The sequence below is a fragment of the Poeciliopsis prolifica genome, unplaced genomic scaffold (assembly GCF_027474105.1).
Source record: "Poeciliopsis prolifica strain line A6 unplaced genomic scaffold, Auburn_PproV2 SCAFFOLD005, whole genome shotgun sequence".
Classification (NCBI taxonomy): Eukaryota; Metazoa; Chordata; class Actinopteri; order Cyprinodontiformes; family Poeciliidae; genus Poeciliopsis; species Poeciliopsis prolifica.
In genome coordinates this window covers 8,322,791-8,337,053 of record NW_026562380.1, presented here as the reverse complement: position 1 = coordinate 8,337,053, position 14,263 = coordinate 8,322,791, and the positions used below count along the sequence as shown (strand labels likewise).

Here is a 14,263-nt window from a genome sequence, read left to right as displayed (position 1 = left end):
TCGCTTCTCTGACTCACCGCTCAATAAAACACAGAAGTGACTGTTTACCTTGAACTCTTTATTGTAGTGACCCAAAACCAAATTATCATGTGCGCAACCATGAAGCGCCCCCTTGTGGCTATGTGTAGTATATCTGGCTTCAAGTTTGAACTCCACCACTAGATGGCGGTAAAGTCATTGCTAAAAATGTTTAAAAAAAAAGAAAAAAATCAACGTGAAGCTGAAAATGTAATCATAACAATAACAGTGTACATGTTGGAGTAGAAGCAAATGTCACTAAAAAATACTAAAGACGTTTACATTTTTTAACTTACAGTTTTAATAGTTATGCTTTCAATAGTTTTAAAACATAGTAAATTATACTAGGGGGTGACTTCCCCCTTCAGTTTGGGGGCAGTAACCCCCAAACTGAAGCAATGGCGATAACAGATCCCAGGAACAACATCAGACATCTCAGTCCAGAAATGTGCAGTCCTTGGCACAGCCAAGATACTGCAGGACCCTCAAGCTACCAGACTTCTGGTAGAGGACCCGAGCTCAGAGGATATGAAGGGAATTTTTATTGTTTTAATATGTTTTGTTTTTGTCCATTAACTTCCCCTGATAATTGTTCATTAACTTCCCCGGATAATTCTTTTATACTGCACAAAAAGGTCAGAATGATATAAATTGCTTGAAAAAAAACAGAAAGAAAATTGTGATATTTCAGCATTTTATTAGAAACCACGTCTTACATCTTAACAAAATATTAAACTCTGTAAACACTTAGACCACAAAGAGTCTTTACTAAATAAAAATATAAATATATAAGTTACATTTGCACTATTATCATGAGCCATGGCGGAGCAGTTCATCCTGAGGTTCCTCCGAACTTATTTCCTCACTCCAGCAAAGTACCCACATGATGTCCGACAATAACAGCATCTCTCTTCAAGTCCTTATTTGTCCAAAAAGCCAGTCCATGGGGTCTTTGCCCCTGCTGTCTCGTTCTCTGCTCATCCTGAGGGAAAACTCCTCTGTGCTGTGCGAGGGCAGACTGGCTACTCTGGAAGTCCTTGGTGTGCGTGAAGACACACGGGCAGTTTTTGAGCGCTGATGCTGCCGGGGGGACCTCTGGAGTCTGACGGGGCCGTAACTCGTGCCCTCGACAGGCCGCGCAAGAGCTTGGATGCTTGACATGTAGTCGTCCAGAGAGTGGGATCCCTGGGATTGTTGCAAGGAGGAGGGATGGACAGGCAGGTCCTCTAGTGTCTCAGTAATTGTAGGTAGTAGAGGCAGAGACATTAGCAGCCTCTTGTTTTTCATGCTGCAGGAATAAGAAGAAACACAAACTTATTAGAGATTATTAAAATTGTGATAGTGTTATTCTAATTTATTCATAAAAAACTTAAATATGCTGGTAAAACACTGGAGTACTACTTTCCTATTTTCTGAAATTGTAAAAATTTGATAGTCTCATATAAAACAAAGAAAGAAAAGACGAATCCTTCTCACCTTCAGTGTTTCAGTTTGGGCTCTTTGAACGCTGAGAGAAACTTAGCGCCGTCTAATCCGTGCAGCAGAGTATGAGAGGACTTGAGCATGCGTCCAGGCTTTATAGGCTGGCTGCAACACAGTGATTAACCGCCTTATCCAAAAATAGCTTCGCTGACCTTACATCTATGTGAATCGGTGCGAGCGTGCACATTTGAGGGTGTGTCTGTGCATGCTCAGGAAACTCAGGAGTGGCGGGTTACCAGAGTCCAGTACTGCAGCTGTGCTCTGTGTTTACATAGCAGAAACAATGAAGCCCTGGAGTTACCACACATACACACACAGAAATGTATTTTTCCAGTGTTTTGCTTGGAGGTAACTTTCTTAACGCTGTTCAGTCTAAAATGAAGTCAAAAACAATGTTTATATGCTGAATGGAATATTTTTCCACTAGGCAACTACAAATTTAATCTTGTTATAAAACTATGACAGACCAGTTAAATGGAAAAATGTGTCAGTCATGAGGCATTCAGGCAAGAAGATGTTTCTTGTTTATTTAGAAATATGAAAGATGTGCTTTTATGTACTTGAGCTTTGTGTGCTGACTGGTAGTGGAAACAGAAATCCACTGTTTCCACTACAGTGGAAACAGTGGACATGTTGATATATTGATATACCCCTCAATATAAAGATTGAGGGGTACTTTATATCAACATTTTTCTTTTGGGGAAATTTTAAGTGGCATTTAATGAATAATAAAAATTCAGAATTTAAAAAAATAAAAATAAAAATAAAACTGAGACACAGAAGAAAAATCTCAGGAGAACAAGGAACAACAGGCAGCAGAAGAAACCAGCTAAAAAGATAGAAACCTAAATGCTCAAACATTGAGTGGGGCTGATTCTTGGAGTGGCTCAGTGAAACATTTAGCAGAATACTTTATGACATGAACTGCCATATCCCCAAGATTATACTTGTAAAAAAAAAAATCAAGAACCCTGTATAATAATTTCCACTTCACAATTATATTCTATTTTTGTGGGTCTGTCACATTAAAGTCATACCTGGAAGTTTGTGGTGGTAATGTAACAAAAATTATGTATGCAGTTGTAAAGTTTACCCAGTGTTTACCTTTATTTCTGTATGTTTACTTTCTAAAGTAAATTATCAAAGCAAAAGCTTTACTGCATTTTGACCAAGCTTTTTGAACATTTCTTGAATTATTTATCCCGTTTGCTGTTTTCTCGATGTTTCCGGCGTTTTATTTTCTGTAGAGTAGAATTTAACCCAGAGGCAAAGCAGAAACTCGAACCTTGCATCAGCTGACCTGACTGACCTTTTAACTTATAAAAACAAAAATTTGTCTTATCCTTTTTACTTTGGTGTTAAAATCTCTGTGACAATCTGATTGAAACAAGTAAAACCTATGTTGAAAGACCCATGTTGTATTGCGGGTAATGACTTAGAAATGGTGGTTACATAACAAATATTTTCAAACTGGGGAAACAGAGAGCCTTCTTAGTCTGTAATTCTAATATTCACAGCTACAGTATCATTTACTTCCTGTTTTTATGAAAAATTTGCATAATTAGCTGCTGATCAAACTATTGAGGTCAAAAGACTTTCATTACTATTTCTCCTACATATGTTACACTTATAGATGTAAATTATAACAGTTTTCCCTAAAGCAAAGGTCATTCAGAAATATTTTTGTTCTCTAAAGTTCTTCTCATTTATGTTAGATTAAAAGCCTCACACTGCGTCTACGTGACCTACAGCACTCGCTCTTTTCTGATGTCGCCTCGGACATGACTTTACTCCTCCACTGTGGAAAAAAGGGACAGCCCAACCTGACTGACTTTCTCCAGTTTTCCAGACTTCCCTGTGCAACTGAACGCGACTGTTCCAGCACGTACACCTGAAACTGAGCGGCTGTGGCCGTCAGCCAAGCAGGATTTCCTCTGTGAACATTTCTGTTGATTATTATTGTTCTGTGTGGTTCTCTTTGTGCAGGAGGATGGACAGCTCATCCTAGAGGGGCTGCTAAACATTTACTGGGGTCTGCGCCGACCAATAAGACTTCAGATGTTTGATGACAACGAAAGATTTCGTCTCAACAGGTTAAGCTGCCTGATTCATACTTTAATGGACTCAACTGAGAAGAGAAGGTCATGTGAGAGCAATACTCTCTTGTAAAAACCTGAAAGTCATTGTTAGCAATAAAGTTGCAAAGTTATACCAGTGTATTGCTTTTTTTCATTTGTAGCTTTTCACTTTCTTGAGAAAATAGCCTTGCAGATGAAACTATCTGGCCACTATCCAGGTTATAGAAGCTTTGATAATCATAATCTGATTAACAATATTTTTCCCATTAAGTATAGTGAATAAATACAAGTAAACAAATTCTTAACATATAAGATTAAAATTGTTGGTCTTTTAAAAAATAATGCAATTTAATTTGAATATATATGTGGACTTTTTTGTTAGACATAATGAAATAAGAACAGTTTTCAGATGTGTTTTAGACTCAGTGAACATCTAAGAAGGGTATAAGAAACTGACATGTCCTTTCAGTGTTCACTTATTTGAAGTGAGGAAAAACGTGTTGAATCAATATTCCTGGAGTGGCTTGTCTTCTACTGTTACTTTTCCACTCCAGGAAAAGCCAAACAGTCATAAAATTAAGAGAAAATAATAAATGAACGTTTTTTTTTTCTTTCAGGAATGAAATATCTAATGTGGCAAAGCAGGCAGCAGCAGAGTCCAACAATAACTCACTGAACGGAGAACCTAAGCCAGCTGGTGAACGCAAACACGTGCAGTCATTCCTCCACCCCTCCCAACACAAACACGCACACGAGATCTCCTGAATTAATGCAGATTACACGTTGTGAGAGATTAAACCCTCGCAGGTGCTTTGTTCAGCAGGTCTTGTGGAAAGCTTGTCTCACGTGTTATAGTTTCCTCATATGGCAGCTACACCAGATCAGATCAACAACACTATAAATAAACAGATGCACTATTTATTTCCATCACTGGCAGGAGTGATGTTTCAACTTTCTGAATGAAACAGTAAAAACACGTATTAGTCATGATTTGTAATTAACACATAAAAGGGTACCAAATTAGTTGTGTTTGTTGATCCTTTTTTAAGAGGGAAGCATTCATGACTAAAACAGCAGAGACAGTCTGTAATTTAGGGTTAAGATTCTTGGCCGCTTGCTGTTAATCTTCCATGCATGCTAGCAAGTTTAACTTTGACATCAGTGCTGTCTTTTATGCTTATGAAAGTTGGAAACAAACTCTTGCTCCAAAGCAGAAACTTTCTCAACAAAAACTTCATGGCAGTTTCTAACTTAAATTGATACAGCTAAGCCTCAGCGTGATTCATATTTCTGACAGATTTAGTTTTAAAAGGATTTAATTCAATTCACGTTTGTCTCTGAGAATTGGAAATGAGACAGGTAATAAAACAAAGTAAAGGGACTATCTTATATTATTCTTTCTTACAAAAATGTTAATATTGTTAGTGTTTAACCATTGCTGAATATTTAGAGTCTAAATAATTCCACTTGCTAATATTTATTTGAGAAATTCCCTTTCCTTTTTCATACAGTGTCATGCAGAGTGCAGAGGGAACATCGGAACAGCATTTTATTAAAAATGTGTAAACGTAATTTATTTCTTGCTTTAGACGGTGATGTTGGGGGTCAAGAGGAAGAGGACTCCCCCCAGCTGCTGAGGACCAGGAGTGACGCTTCCTTCATGCGAGTTCAGAGGAGGTCAAACACACACACTGCCGGAGACCTGCAGCGCCTTCGCACACATAGGTTCTCGATCAACGGCCACTTCTACAACCACAAGGTACAATAAACAGAACACTCTCAATCAGCTATAACACTTTAACAAATCCCCTTGTTGACGTATCCCCAGGTGCAGAGGGGCGGTGATTTCCTCTGACTGTACTTCTGCTGAGTTTCACAATGGCCTGCTGTGGGCTGATTTCATTATGTGCCACAGAAAACAACCTTAAGGCAAAGTTACCCGCATTAGTTTCTGCTTGATTCAGCATGAGCTGATGTTGATGTTGAACAGAGTCCAGCTGCAGATGAAAGGATTTCCTTTCTCCCGTTGCTTTCCTGGCCAAAATGTCCGACATGTTCATGTCCAGGAACACACACTCAACTTTTCAAGTGTATGAGAGGTTCTGTACTAAAACAAAATGTGCTTTGCTCAAACATACTGATTTATCTGTTTTTCTTCATTTAGACATCTGTTTTCACTCCAGCTTATGGTTCAGTCACTAATGTTCGGGTGAACAGCTCAATGACAACCGGACAAGTCCTCAACCTGCTGCTGCACAAGTTTAGGGTGAGCACAAGCTGCTGGCTTCAGATTTTTCTTATAAGTTAAACTTGAAACACTTACTATTTGTCTTATTTTAGGTTGAAAACAACTGTGAAGACTTTGTCCTTTATATGGTGCATGAGTCTGGAGGTGAGTTTGTATTTGCTATGGTTGTGTAGATATAGGTCTTGTTTTTGTTTGTTAGCAGTTTACTTTTTTGTGCTGATCTGGTAGAAAGGACACGACTGAAGAACGATGAACACCCTCTGGTCACTCGTGTGCTCTACGGGCCCTGTGAGAAAATCTCCAAAATCTTTATCACAGAAGCAGATCTGGGAGAGGAAGTGACATACGATGTGAGTCTTCGTCTCACTCACCATGTGATTTTGTTCTCTGAAACTAATATTTTGATAGTTCTTAATGGGCCGATGAAGGATAGTTGGGCTGAATTTAGGAAGCTGATATATCAGATCATGTTTTGGGACAAATTTAACAATAGACTAAGATGACTGAATATCGACTGTGATGCTGCTTGATGTAATTGGTGCTTTCCAAATCTTTATTATTATTTGATCTTTTCCCTATTTCACAAAGTTAAAACCACAAGTTTCCATGCTTTTATTCTCATTTTATCTAATCGACAAACACAAAGTAGCTTATAATTATTGAACAGAAGAAAGTGATAAATTTTTTCCTATATTTTGATGCCTAAATTAAGTACAGTATTCATAGGGCAGACTTAGAATGTTGGGAAACTTATGTGCAATTTAATGGGAAATGTTTTAAAGTCAACGTAAATGATCACATAATTGTGAAGTGGTATAAAAAGAATTCATGATTTCAAGGATTTTTCTTTCACAATACCCCCTGAAAAACATCCCTAAAGTCCTAAAATGCCAGTTACCTTGAAAAGTCAAATAATTAGTGAACAATCACAAAAATATAAAACCTCTATAGTTTACCTCATGCCGTTTATAGGACACATTAAACACATGAAAGAGGTTTCTTCAAAATATTTCAACTACATGCCAAATATGATGTGATGTGGGAAAAAAGCTGTGCACCATTCCCAGTGAGAAACATGTTGGCGGCTGCATCATGCTGTCAGGATGTGTTCTTCCAGCATGAACAAGAGCAGGAAACCTGGTCAAAGTAGATTGGAAAATAGAAGGGGAAAGTAACTGGGAAATAGTGGAAGAAAAAGTGTTAGAGGCCACAAAGCACTGGGATTGAGGTTCAGTATTTAGCAGGACAATGACAGGACAAAAAATTCAGGGCAATCTTCAAAAACAAAGATTTGTTTGAGACTGCAAAATAAATTAAACTGGGATAGAAATTTACATTTTCTCAGAACAACTCTACGTATACAGTCAAAGTAAGGTACAAATAAAGCTTTCGGTCATTGCCTTTTCATGTGCTAAAATGAATTTACATTTTCATTTGACTTTTTTTCTCTTTCTCCTGATAGGTTGCTCAGTACATCAAATTTGAAATTCCGGTTTTAGACAGCTTTGTAGAGAAACTCAAAGAGGAAGAGGAACGTGAAATAGTTAAACTGACAAAGAAGTAAGTAAATAGTTACTCAGCAGGAAAAAATAAAGCCCTCCACTCCAAGTAGTATGTTTCATTATGAAGGGACTTTGAGCTAATTTTAGTTTTTCTCCAGCTATATTCTTGAATTTTAATAATACATTAAACCTATTTAATGAATCCATTAATTTGCTGCTGTACGTCTTTGTATGTGACATTATTTGTGCTTTTCCTCTCCTGCAGGTACAGTGCTCTGAGATCTATGATACTCCATCAGCTCGAAGGCAGAGGTCACAGCAGTGACCGAGTATGACTTTCTGTTTGTATGACCTAATGTAATTGGGTCTGTGGGCGGGTGGGTGTGTGTATACAAGGCTTGGGAGATACACTAATGACTGTTGATTTACTATGGGGCCATTACCCAATACTGCAATGAATGTAAAGTTGAACAAGTGCTTTTATTGAAAACTATACTTGTCATTTTGTCTGATCTAGTTTGTATCATTTATTATTGATGCATTATCACACTTTGTATGTGTAATTTTAATATTTACACATTTTGGATAAAGTTCTTTCTGCACATATTTATACCCTGATTTTGTAATGATTAAAATTGTAATAAATTATCCTGTTTGTTGTGCTGATGCCTGGATCTCTACTGGCACCAAAACAATAATCCCATCAAGTTTCAATCCAAAAGAATGTAAGAGCAAAAACCAAATCCTTTTTTTATTATTTCCCTGACTTCCACTAAGAGATTAGCATTGTTTTTCTGAGTGGCCTTGCTTGCCAGCTAGTTCCCATGGGATGTACATGTGTGTATCAACATTACACAATGGAAGTATTCTGAGAGGAGGCCAGTTCCCTTTTCCCACAGTTTCCCATGTGGAAATGCTATTTATTATTCGATGATGTCACAATCAAGTGACCTTTGTTGTAATTAGATTATTGTTGTACTGACATTAACACAGTTTTAATGAATTACTCGTGAAAAATAAAGCCGCTCTCTAGGCAAAACTTTACACAATATCTGAACAAGATGAGACAAAAAAAGCAATTCATTTGAAAACATACAAATAAAAAAAAGAACTTTGGGCTTGGTTTGGACACAAGTTTTTTCTTCCCATTTAGGATTTTCTTTTCCTCTCCATAGTTGCCCTCTGCTTGTTCAGGATGGGAGATGAAGTGTAAGAACTGACATAATTTGGTGACTTCATTAGAGAAATAAGTTGAATTGCAATGGAGTAGTATTTCTCCCAATAATGTAAAGCCTGTGAATTACTAAATTAATTTCAAAAATTTAAAAAGATTAATATTTAAAGACATATCACTTGGTATTACAACATTCTGCTCTGTTAGCGTCCACTAGATGTCAGTATAACTCAATGAATCTAACGGGATCAGATAAGACAGCACTTTTATATCTCAGAAGATGACGTCAGTCATTTGGCTGCTAATTTGTTAGCACAAGTTAATGATAAAGTTCTAAATTATATCAAGTTATGTTATTTATTCATGTTTTCTGTAAATACATGAAGATGGAGCCTGTTTGAAATAATTTCATTTGCAATTAGTTTTTTTCTTCTTCTTCTTCCAGAAAAATAATATTACAAAAAAATCTGTAATTCTGGGTTCCCTTATAGCATAATTGTTCGCAATCTCCAGGATTTGGGGATTCAAGACAGTGGCGGAGCCAGAGGGGTTGCCGGGGTGGCACTTGCCACCCCCAACAGACCCCTGGCCACCCCTAGTGCCACCCCACTGGAAATGGTAATTTTAAAATATAATACTTATGAGATCGGCAAAGATTTGCCAGGAAAACTATAATTTCCGACTGTCCCTGAAGGCAGCTCGATGCCCGACGCTGTTCATTGGTTAAACTGACATGTGGGTCCTGCTTGTTCAAAAACACATCAACGGCTTTAGTTTTACGCCGTCGAGGAGTTTTGCAGGTATTTACATTTTACCGCTCAGCGGTAACCGCTGTTACCTTCCTAATGAGAGGCGGCACTTGTCATACATTTCTAAAAAGAAAAAAAAATGGTTGTGCACCGCTGCGTGGTGCCTCGTTTATTATATTAGCCATGCTAGTGCTGGTAGATTGCGTTTTAGACCGATTCTTTTAACATATGTTTTAGTGCACATGCTGCCCTCTAATGTTTTATATCTCCCAGCTCTTGCTTGAAATGTGTGTGGTAAGAATATGTGAAAAACCGTTAAGTTTTATAATGACTGAAATGTAAGTAGGCTATGTCATATGAAAGCTTTGAATTATAACCTAACTAGTTATATTAATTAATTTTGAACGAAAGGAAACAAATATTTTTTCCTTTCGTTCCATGGAACGGTCCATTTGTATATGGACCCCTCTGATAAAGCCTTGCTCACCCTTTGGCCACCCCTTGAAAAAAAAAGTCTAGCTCCGCCACTGATTCAAGAAGTCACGTGTTGTACTGTAACCAGACCAGAAGGCATTCGGACTATTTTCTATGGCATAAAGGGAGGTTTCTGTGGATATGGGTCATGTCTAACTACCGGTGCAGCCTCAGGTCAAAAAAGGTGCAGCTCAGGTGTGTCCTTCATCCCCTCCCTTCAGGCTCACTTTCCAAGAAAGCCAGACTTTATCTTCACTCAACAGCTCGTAAAGCCGAGAAAGCCGTGGGTCTTTACGAACGGGGAAGCGGAAGTGTGGAATAAAAAGGAGAAAACTCTTTACAGAAGTTCATCTGACGCACTGAACCGGACATGGCTGAGAATGTGGACGCAAAAATAGTGATAATAGGCTGCGGGATGGCTGGGATCGCAGCGGCTCACAGGCTGCTTAAATCTGGATTCACTAATGTCCGGATCCTGGAAGCGACTGGAAGAAGCGGAGGACGAATTAAAACTGGCAGACTGGGTAAAAAACCAAACTCAAGACCTTTCCTTATGTCTGCAATTTGGTTAGGAGATTTGCAAACCGTAAAATCAGATCACCCATAGACATTATTTTTTAAAAGGTCTTTATTATTTTATTATTATTATTATTAGGCTATTATTATTATTTTGTTGTTGTTTTAATTAGAGTAATTGTGCATATGATTATATTTCAATTTCCAGGTAGGGAATAGCCATTTTTAATCATTTGAAACAACGTTGTTTTAACACTTTAATTTGAATCCATCTGCATTTTTTGTGTTGCTCCACAGGTAATACCATGATAGAAATCGGTGCAGCTTTTATCCACGGTCCGTCTGAAGAGAACCCAGTGTTTTGTCTGGCCCGTGACTATAACCTCCTGGATCCTAAAACCCTCATGCCAGAGAACCAAGCCGTGGATGTTGGTGAATATCCTCCTCTGGTTCCCAACTGGTTTACCAGTTCAGGTGAGAGGATTAGCAAACACGTTGCATTCCCAGTCAAAATGAAAATGAATGTTGTAGTTCTCGTGACAAAAATGAATGAATTAATTAATTTAAGAAAAACATATATATATGTTTATTCAGGTCAGAAGGTGAATCCTGAAGACATGAATCCTGCACTAGAGTTGTTTCATGTAATCTTGGAAAATACTCCACAGTCCAAGAGCCACAAACAACGATCCTGGCCAAGTGTTGGAGATTTTGTGAGATCTGAGGTACATTTTCATTTAGGAAGAAAAATCAAGAAATATCTCCTTTTTTTCACCAAAGCAAGGAAAAACAGAGATGTAGGTGCTCTGATGTTTTTTTTTTTTTTGTTTGTTTGTTATGTTTGCCTTTCATGCAGGTTCGAAGGCGAACATCCAGGAGGTGGAAAGATAAAGATAAGCACACCAGGCAGGTGCTGCTGGGTGCCATCAGTACTATGCTGAAGGAGGAATGTTGTGCAAGTGCCACTCACTCACTGGAGGACTTAGATCTGGTTGGATTTTCTATGTACCTGAGTATAAAAGGAGTGGACTGCACATTCCCAAGGTTTGCACACATATTAAACCAGAAATAGCTGTCACCAGAGTGAGGGAGGGAATGTCGTTGAATTTATACTCCAGGATGTTTTGCTGAAATGTAAAAATAAAATATGACTAACAAAATTGTTTTATTTCTGAAATACAACCACTTTTATTTGCAATTTTCATCTCTGCAAATTAGGATTGATCAATTTCTGAATACTGCAGGATACAAAACTAAATAGAAGAAATGACAAAAGAAGTGAAATTAATAGAATTTTTTTAAAACTAAGAAAGAGCAGTTTAATTCACTTAATTCCTTTTTACTCGTCAGAAATACATGTAATCCCCAATAAATACAGAGTTGCACAAAGTGCAGTCTGCAAATACCTACTGTTCAAACAGTTTTTATGTTATTTTTCCCTACCTGTAAAGTAATCTGACTTATCATATTTATGCTTTTGTCTGGCAGTGGTTCTGAGGGCTTAATCAGCAACTTGATGTCAGAGCTCCCCACCGACTTGGTGTCGTACAGTCGGCCTGTACGCTGTGTTCACTGGAGCTGCAGAGAGAGTGGAGTGAATGCTGTGACGGTGGAGTGTGAGGATGGGGAAAAGATTGATGCTGATCATGTTATTGTCACCGTGTCTCTAGGTGGGCTTTTAGGCTATTTTGACCTTTGCGGCTTAAAGGCTTTATCTGCAAGGATGATTTAGGTGATTTTTACCTATGTCTTACAAATCCAGCTGAATGAAAATGTGATGCAGCAAATGATTGTTGCTACAACACATAAATGTTAACAAGTACAAATAGAGGAAGTGAGTTTGACATAGACAGCCTCTTGCAGTTTACAGATTTTAAGCTTTTTGACTATTAAGCTGATTTTTTTTCTCCCATAAAGCTCATAAAAGCATGAAATGTTTTATTTTTATTTTGTTTTCATCCAGGATACCTGAAGAAACACCACTCAACTCTGTTTTCACCTCCTCTTCCCGCCCAGAAGCTGAAGTCCATTCAGAAAATAGGATTTGGAACATGTGACAAAATCCATGTTGAGTTTGAATCCCCCTGGTGGGATGCTGATTGTGAGATCATTTATCTGGTGTGGGATGATGAGGTTTGTAAAACCGCTCTTCACAAATATAGAGATTTTTCTAAAGAGCCTAAATCAAGATGAATTCTGCAGCATAAAAAATTCTTGCTTATTATTCTAAAACACTTCTGAACCAAAAAACAGGTCTTACGTCAATCCTGTTGATATTTTTTTCTTTTGCAGGAGGACATTTCAGACCATGTGTCAGATATAAGCAAAAACTGGGTTAGGAAGATCTCATCATTTAATGTGGTGAAATCCTCTGAAAGGTCAGCAACAACATCACAGTATTTTTCTCAAAAAGATTTTAATTGAAATTTAATGTTGGCACACAAAGCAGTGAACATTCTATCTTCATGTTGACTATGAACCCCAAAGGGGAAGCCATGTTCTCTGCGGTTGGATTTCTGGACATGAGGCGGAGCATATGGAAACACTTCCTGAGCAGGAAGTTAGGCGTTCGATCACAGAGCTCATCCATAGATTCACAGGTGATCCTTACATCAGAAAAAAAAAATAGCAACAGGTGTTTTCTTGTTTTCATAACAGGAATTTATAAAACTTTTTTTGTGTAAAGCGGCTTAGATAATCTAATTATGATTACCCTGTAGATTTATGCATACATGGTATTCTCAATTAATTAAAAAGGACTTTTTTGTACCACTATGATCAATTGTTTTCTGTAACTGTAGCATTTTGACAGACATGCTACATGTATGATGACCACTTGTCACGACTGAGCCAAAGCTGACTTTCAAGTATTTCACAAGAATTTAGCTAACTTTTCAGACTGTAATACTCAAAAATAAATTAATAAGGGAGTTCATTATTAATTTGAAAAGCATGTAGCTAGTATTTTTCCCACACTTTCCTATTTTATTTTTTCCTGGAGCTCAGTGTTACTATGTTTTTAATCAAAAGTACAACTCTATGTTTGTAAATAGTCAGTTTTTAATATAATTGACTGTATTTAGGAGACCTTACCATCACACCTACGAGAATCGAGTGCACCCGGTGGTTTCATGATCCCTGGACGTTGGGATCCTACTGCCACCCAGCAATCGGTTGCTCAGTGCAGAATTTTAAGAATATGATGGAGCCCTTGCCAACGAGAGGAAAGCAGCAGGTTCACAAATAATTTTTTTTTTAATTTAGACACAACCTTTCATTTGTCTTGACTGTGCACATGCAAAAAAAACGAGATAATCTGTAAAGCTCTTGTCATTTATGGACTTTATGGTTATGCTTCAGCCCCTGCAGGTGATGTTTGCTGGAGAGGCCACTCATCCGTGCTACTACTCAACCCTCCATGGAGCACTTCTCTCTGGCTGGAGAGAAGCTGACAGACTCATCTCTCACTACTCTAAAACCAGTCCCTTCCATCCAGACCAGAAAAGTTAAAAATTAAACCCCCCCTCAGCATGAAATTATAATTGTTGTCCTTCTAATCAGGTGACACCACCTATGGAACATCTTTATCATCGAACAAAGAATATGTGAGCTATTTCTCAGAATACATTAAACTCCTGGGTTGTCATAAATGTATGTTTTTATAAGTGTCCCTTACGATAGCTGGAAACTCTGGTGCAAGGTACACAAACTAGATATAGAAAGAGGATAAGCAGAGGCTAAGTCAAAAACATGCAGTTAATTAACCTGAAATATATGCAGCAAGTAACAAGTACTCTGTAATTGTGGATTCAGTGGATAAATTTGGGGTCAGTGGGTTTAATGATATGAGACTATTGTAGTTAGTTTTTAGTTTCTGTTCCTGTTTTTCTCTGGCAGGGACGTAGAACAGTGTTTCAGAGGTGGAAGGTAAAAAATAATATCACTCCAGGTAGGTTTTCACTGTGTCCAAGTTTGCAAACACCAATGTTGGACTTGAGAGAAGGGCCTGACGAAATAACAAA

At 37.8% G+C, this 14,263-nt stretch overlaps 2 protein-coding genes and 1 long non-coding RNA gene across 5 annotated transcripts in view; 2 read left to right on the top strand and 1 right to left on the bottom strand.

The window, feature by feature from the left end:
- Positions 1 to 7,990, top strand: part of rassf4a (Ras association domain family member 4a) — a 29,685-nt gene extending 21,695 nt beyond the window's left edge. For all 3 annotated transcript variants that reach the window (XM_055030174.1, XM_055030173.1, XM_055030172.1), the window contains 8 exons: positions 3,487 to 3,593; positions 4,196 to 4,275; positions 5,168 to 5,337; positions 5,743 to 5,844; positions 5,919 to 5,970; positions 6,055 to 6,176; positions 7,289 to 7,386; positions 7,594 to 7,990. In XM_055030174.1, coding sequence (XP_054886149.1) covers positions 3,487 to 3,593; positions 4,196 to 4,275; positions 5,168 to 5,337; positions 5,743 to 5,844; positions 5,919 to 5,970; positions 6,055 to 6,176; positions 7,289 to 7,386; positions 7,594 to 7,663 — 801 coding nt within the window. In that variant the 3' untranslated portion in view covers positions 7,664 to 7,990. The remainder of the gene's footprint in view (positions 1 to 3,486; positions 3,594 to 4,195; positions 4,276 to 5,167; positions 5,338 to 5,742; positions 5,845 to 5,918; positions 5,971 to 6,054; positions 6,177 to 7,288; positions 7,387 to 7,593) is intronic.
- LOC129360106 (uncharacterized) lies at positions 704 to 1,580 on the bottom strand. Its single transcript, XR_008605978.1, has 2 exons — positions 1,495 to 1,580; positions 704 to 1,306 (listed from the first exon to the last, which is right to left on the bottom strand). It is a non-coding gene; the product is annotated as an uncharacterized LOC129360106 (long non-coding RNA).
- A 1,804-nt stretch (positions 7,991 to 9,794) lies between the features above and the next one.
- On the top strand, positions 9,795 to 13,891 carry LOC129360065 (peroxisomal N(1)-acetyl-spermine/spermidine oxidase-like). Its single transcript, XM_055030142.1, has 10 exons — positions 9,795 to 10,249; positions 10,539 to 10,715; positions 10,836 to 10,966; positions 11,098 to 11,285; positions 11,730 to 11,911; positions 12,205 to 12,374; positions 12,534 to 12,619; positions 12,729 to 12,841; positions 13,325 to 13,476; positions 13,602 to 13,891. Exons 1-10 carry the CDS (start codon positions 10,096 to 10,098, stop codon positions 13,749 to 13,751), a joined length of 1,503 nt encoding a protein of 500 aa, XP_054886117.1. The 5' UTR covers positions 9,795 to 10,095; the 3' UTR covers positions 13,752 to 13,891.
- Positions 13,892 to 14,263: the final 372 nt, after the last annotated feature.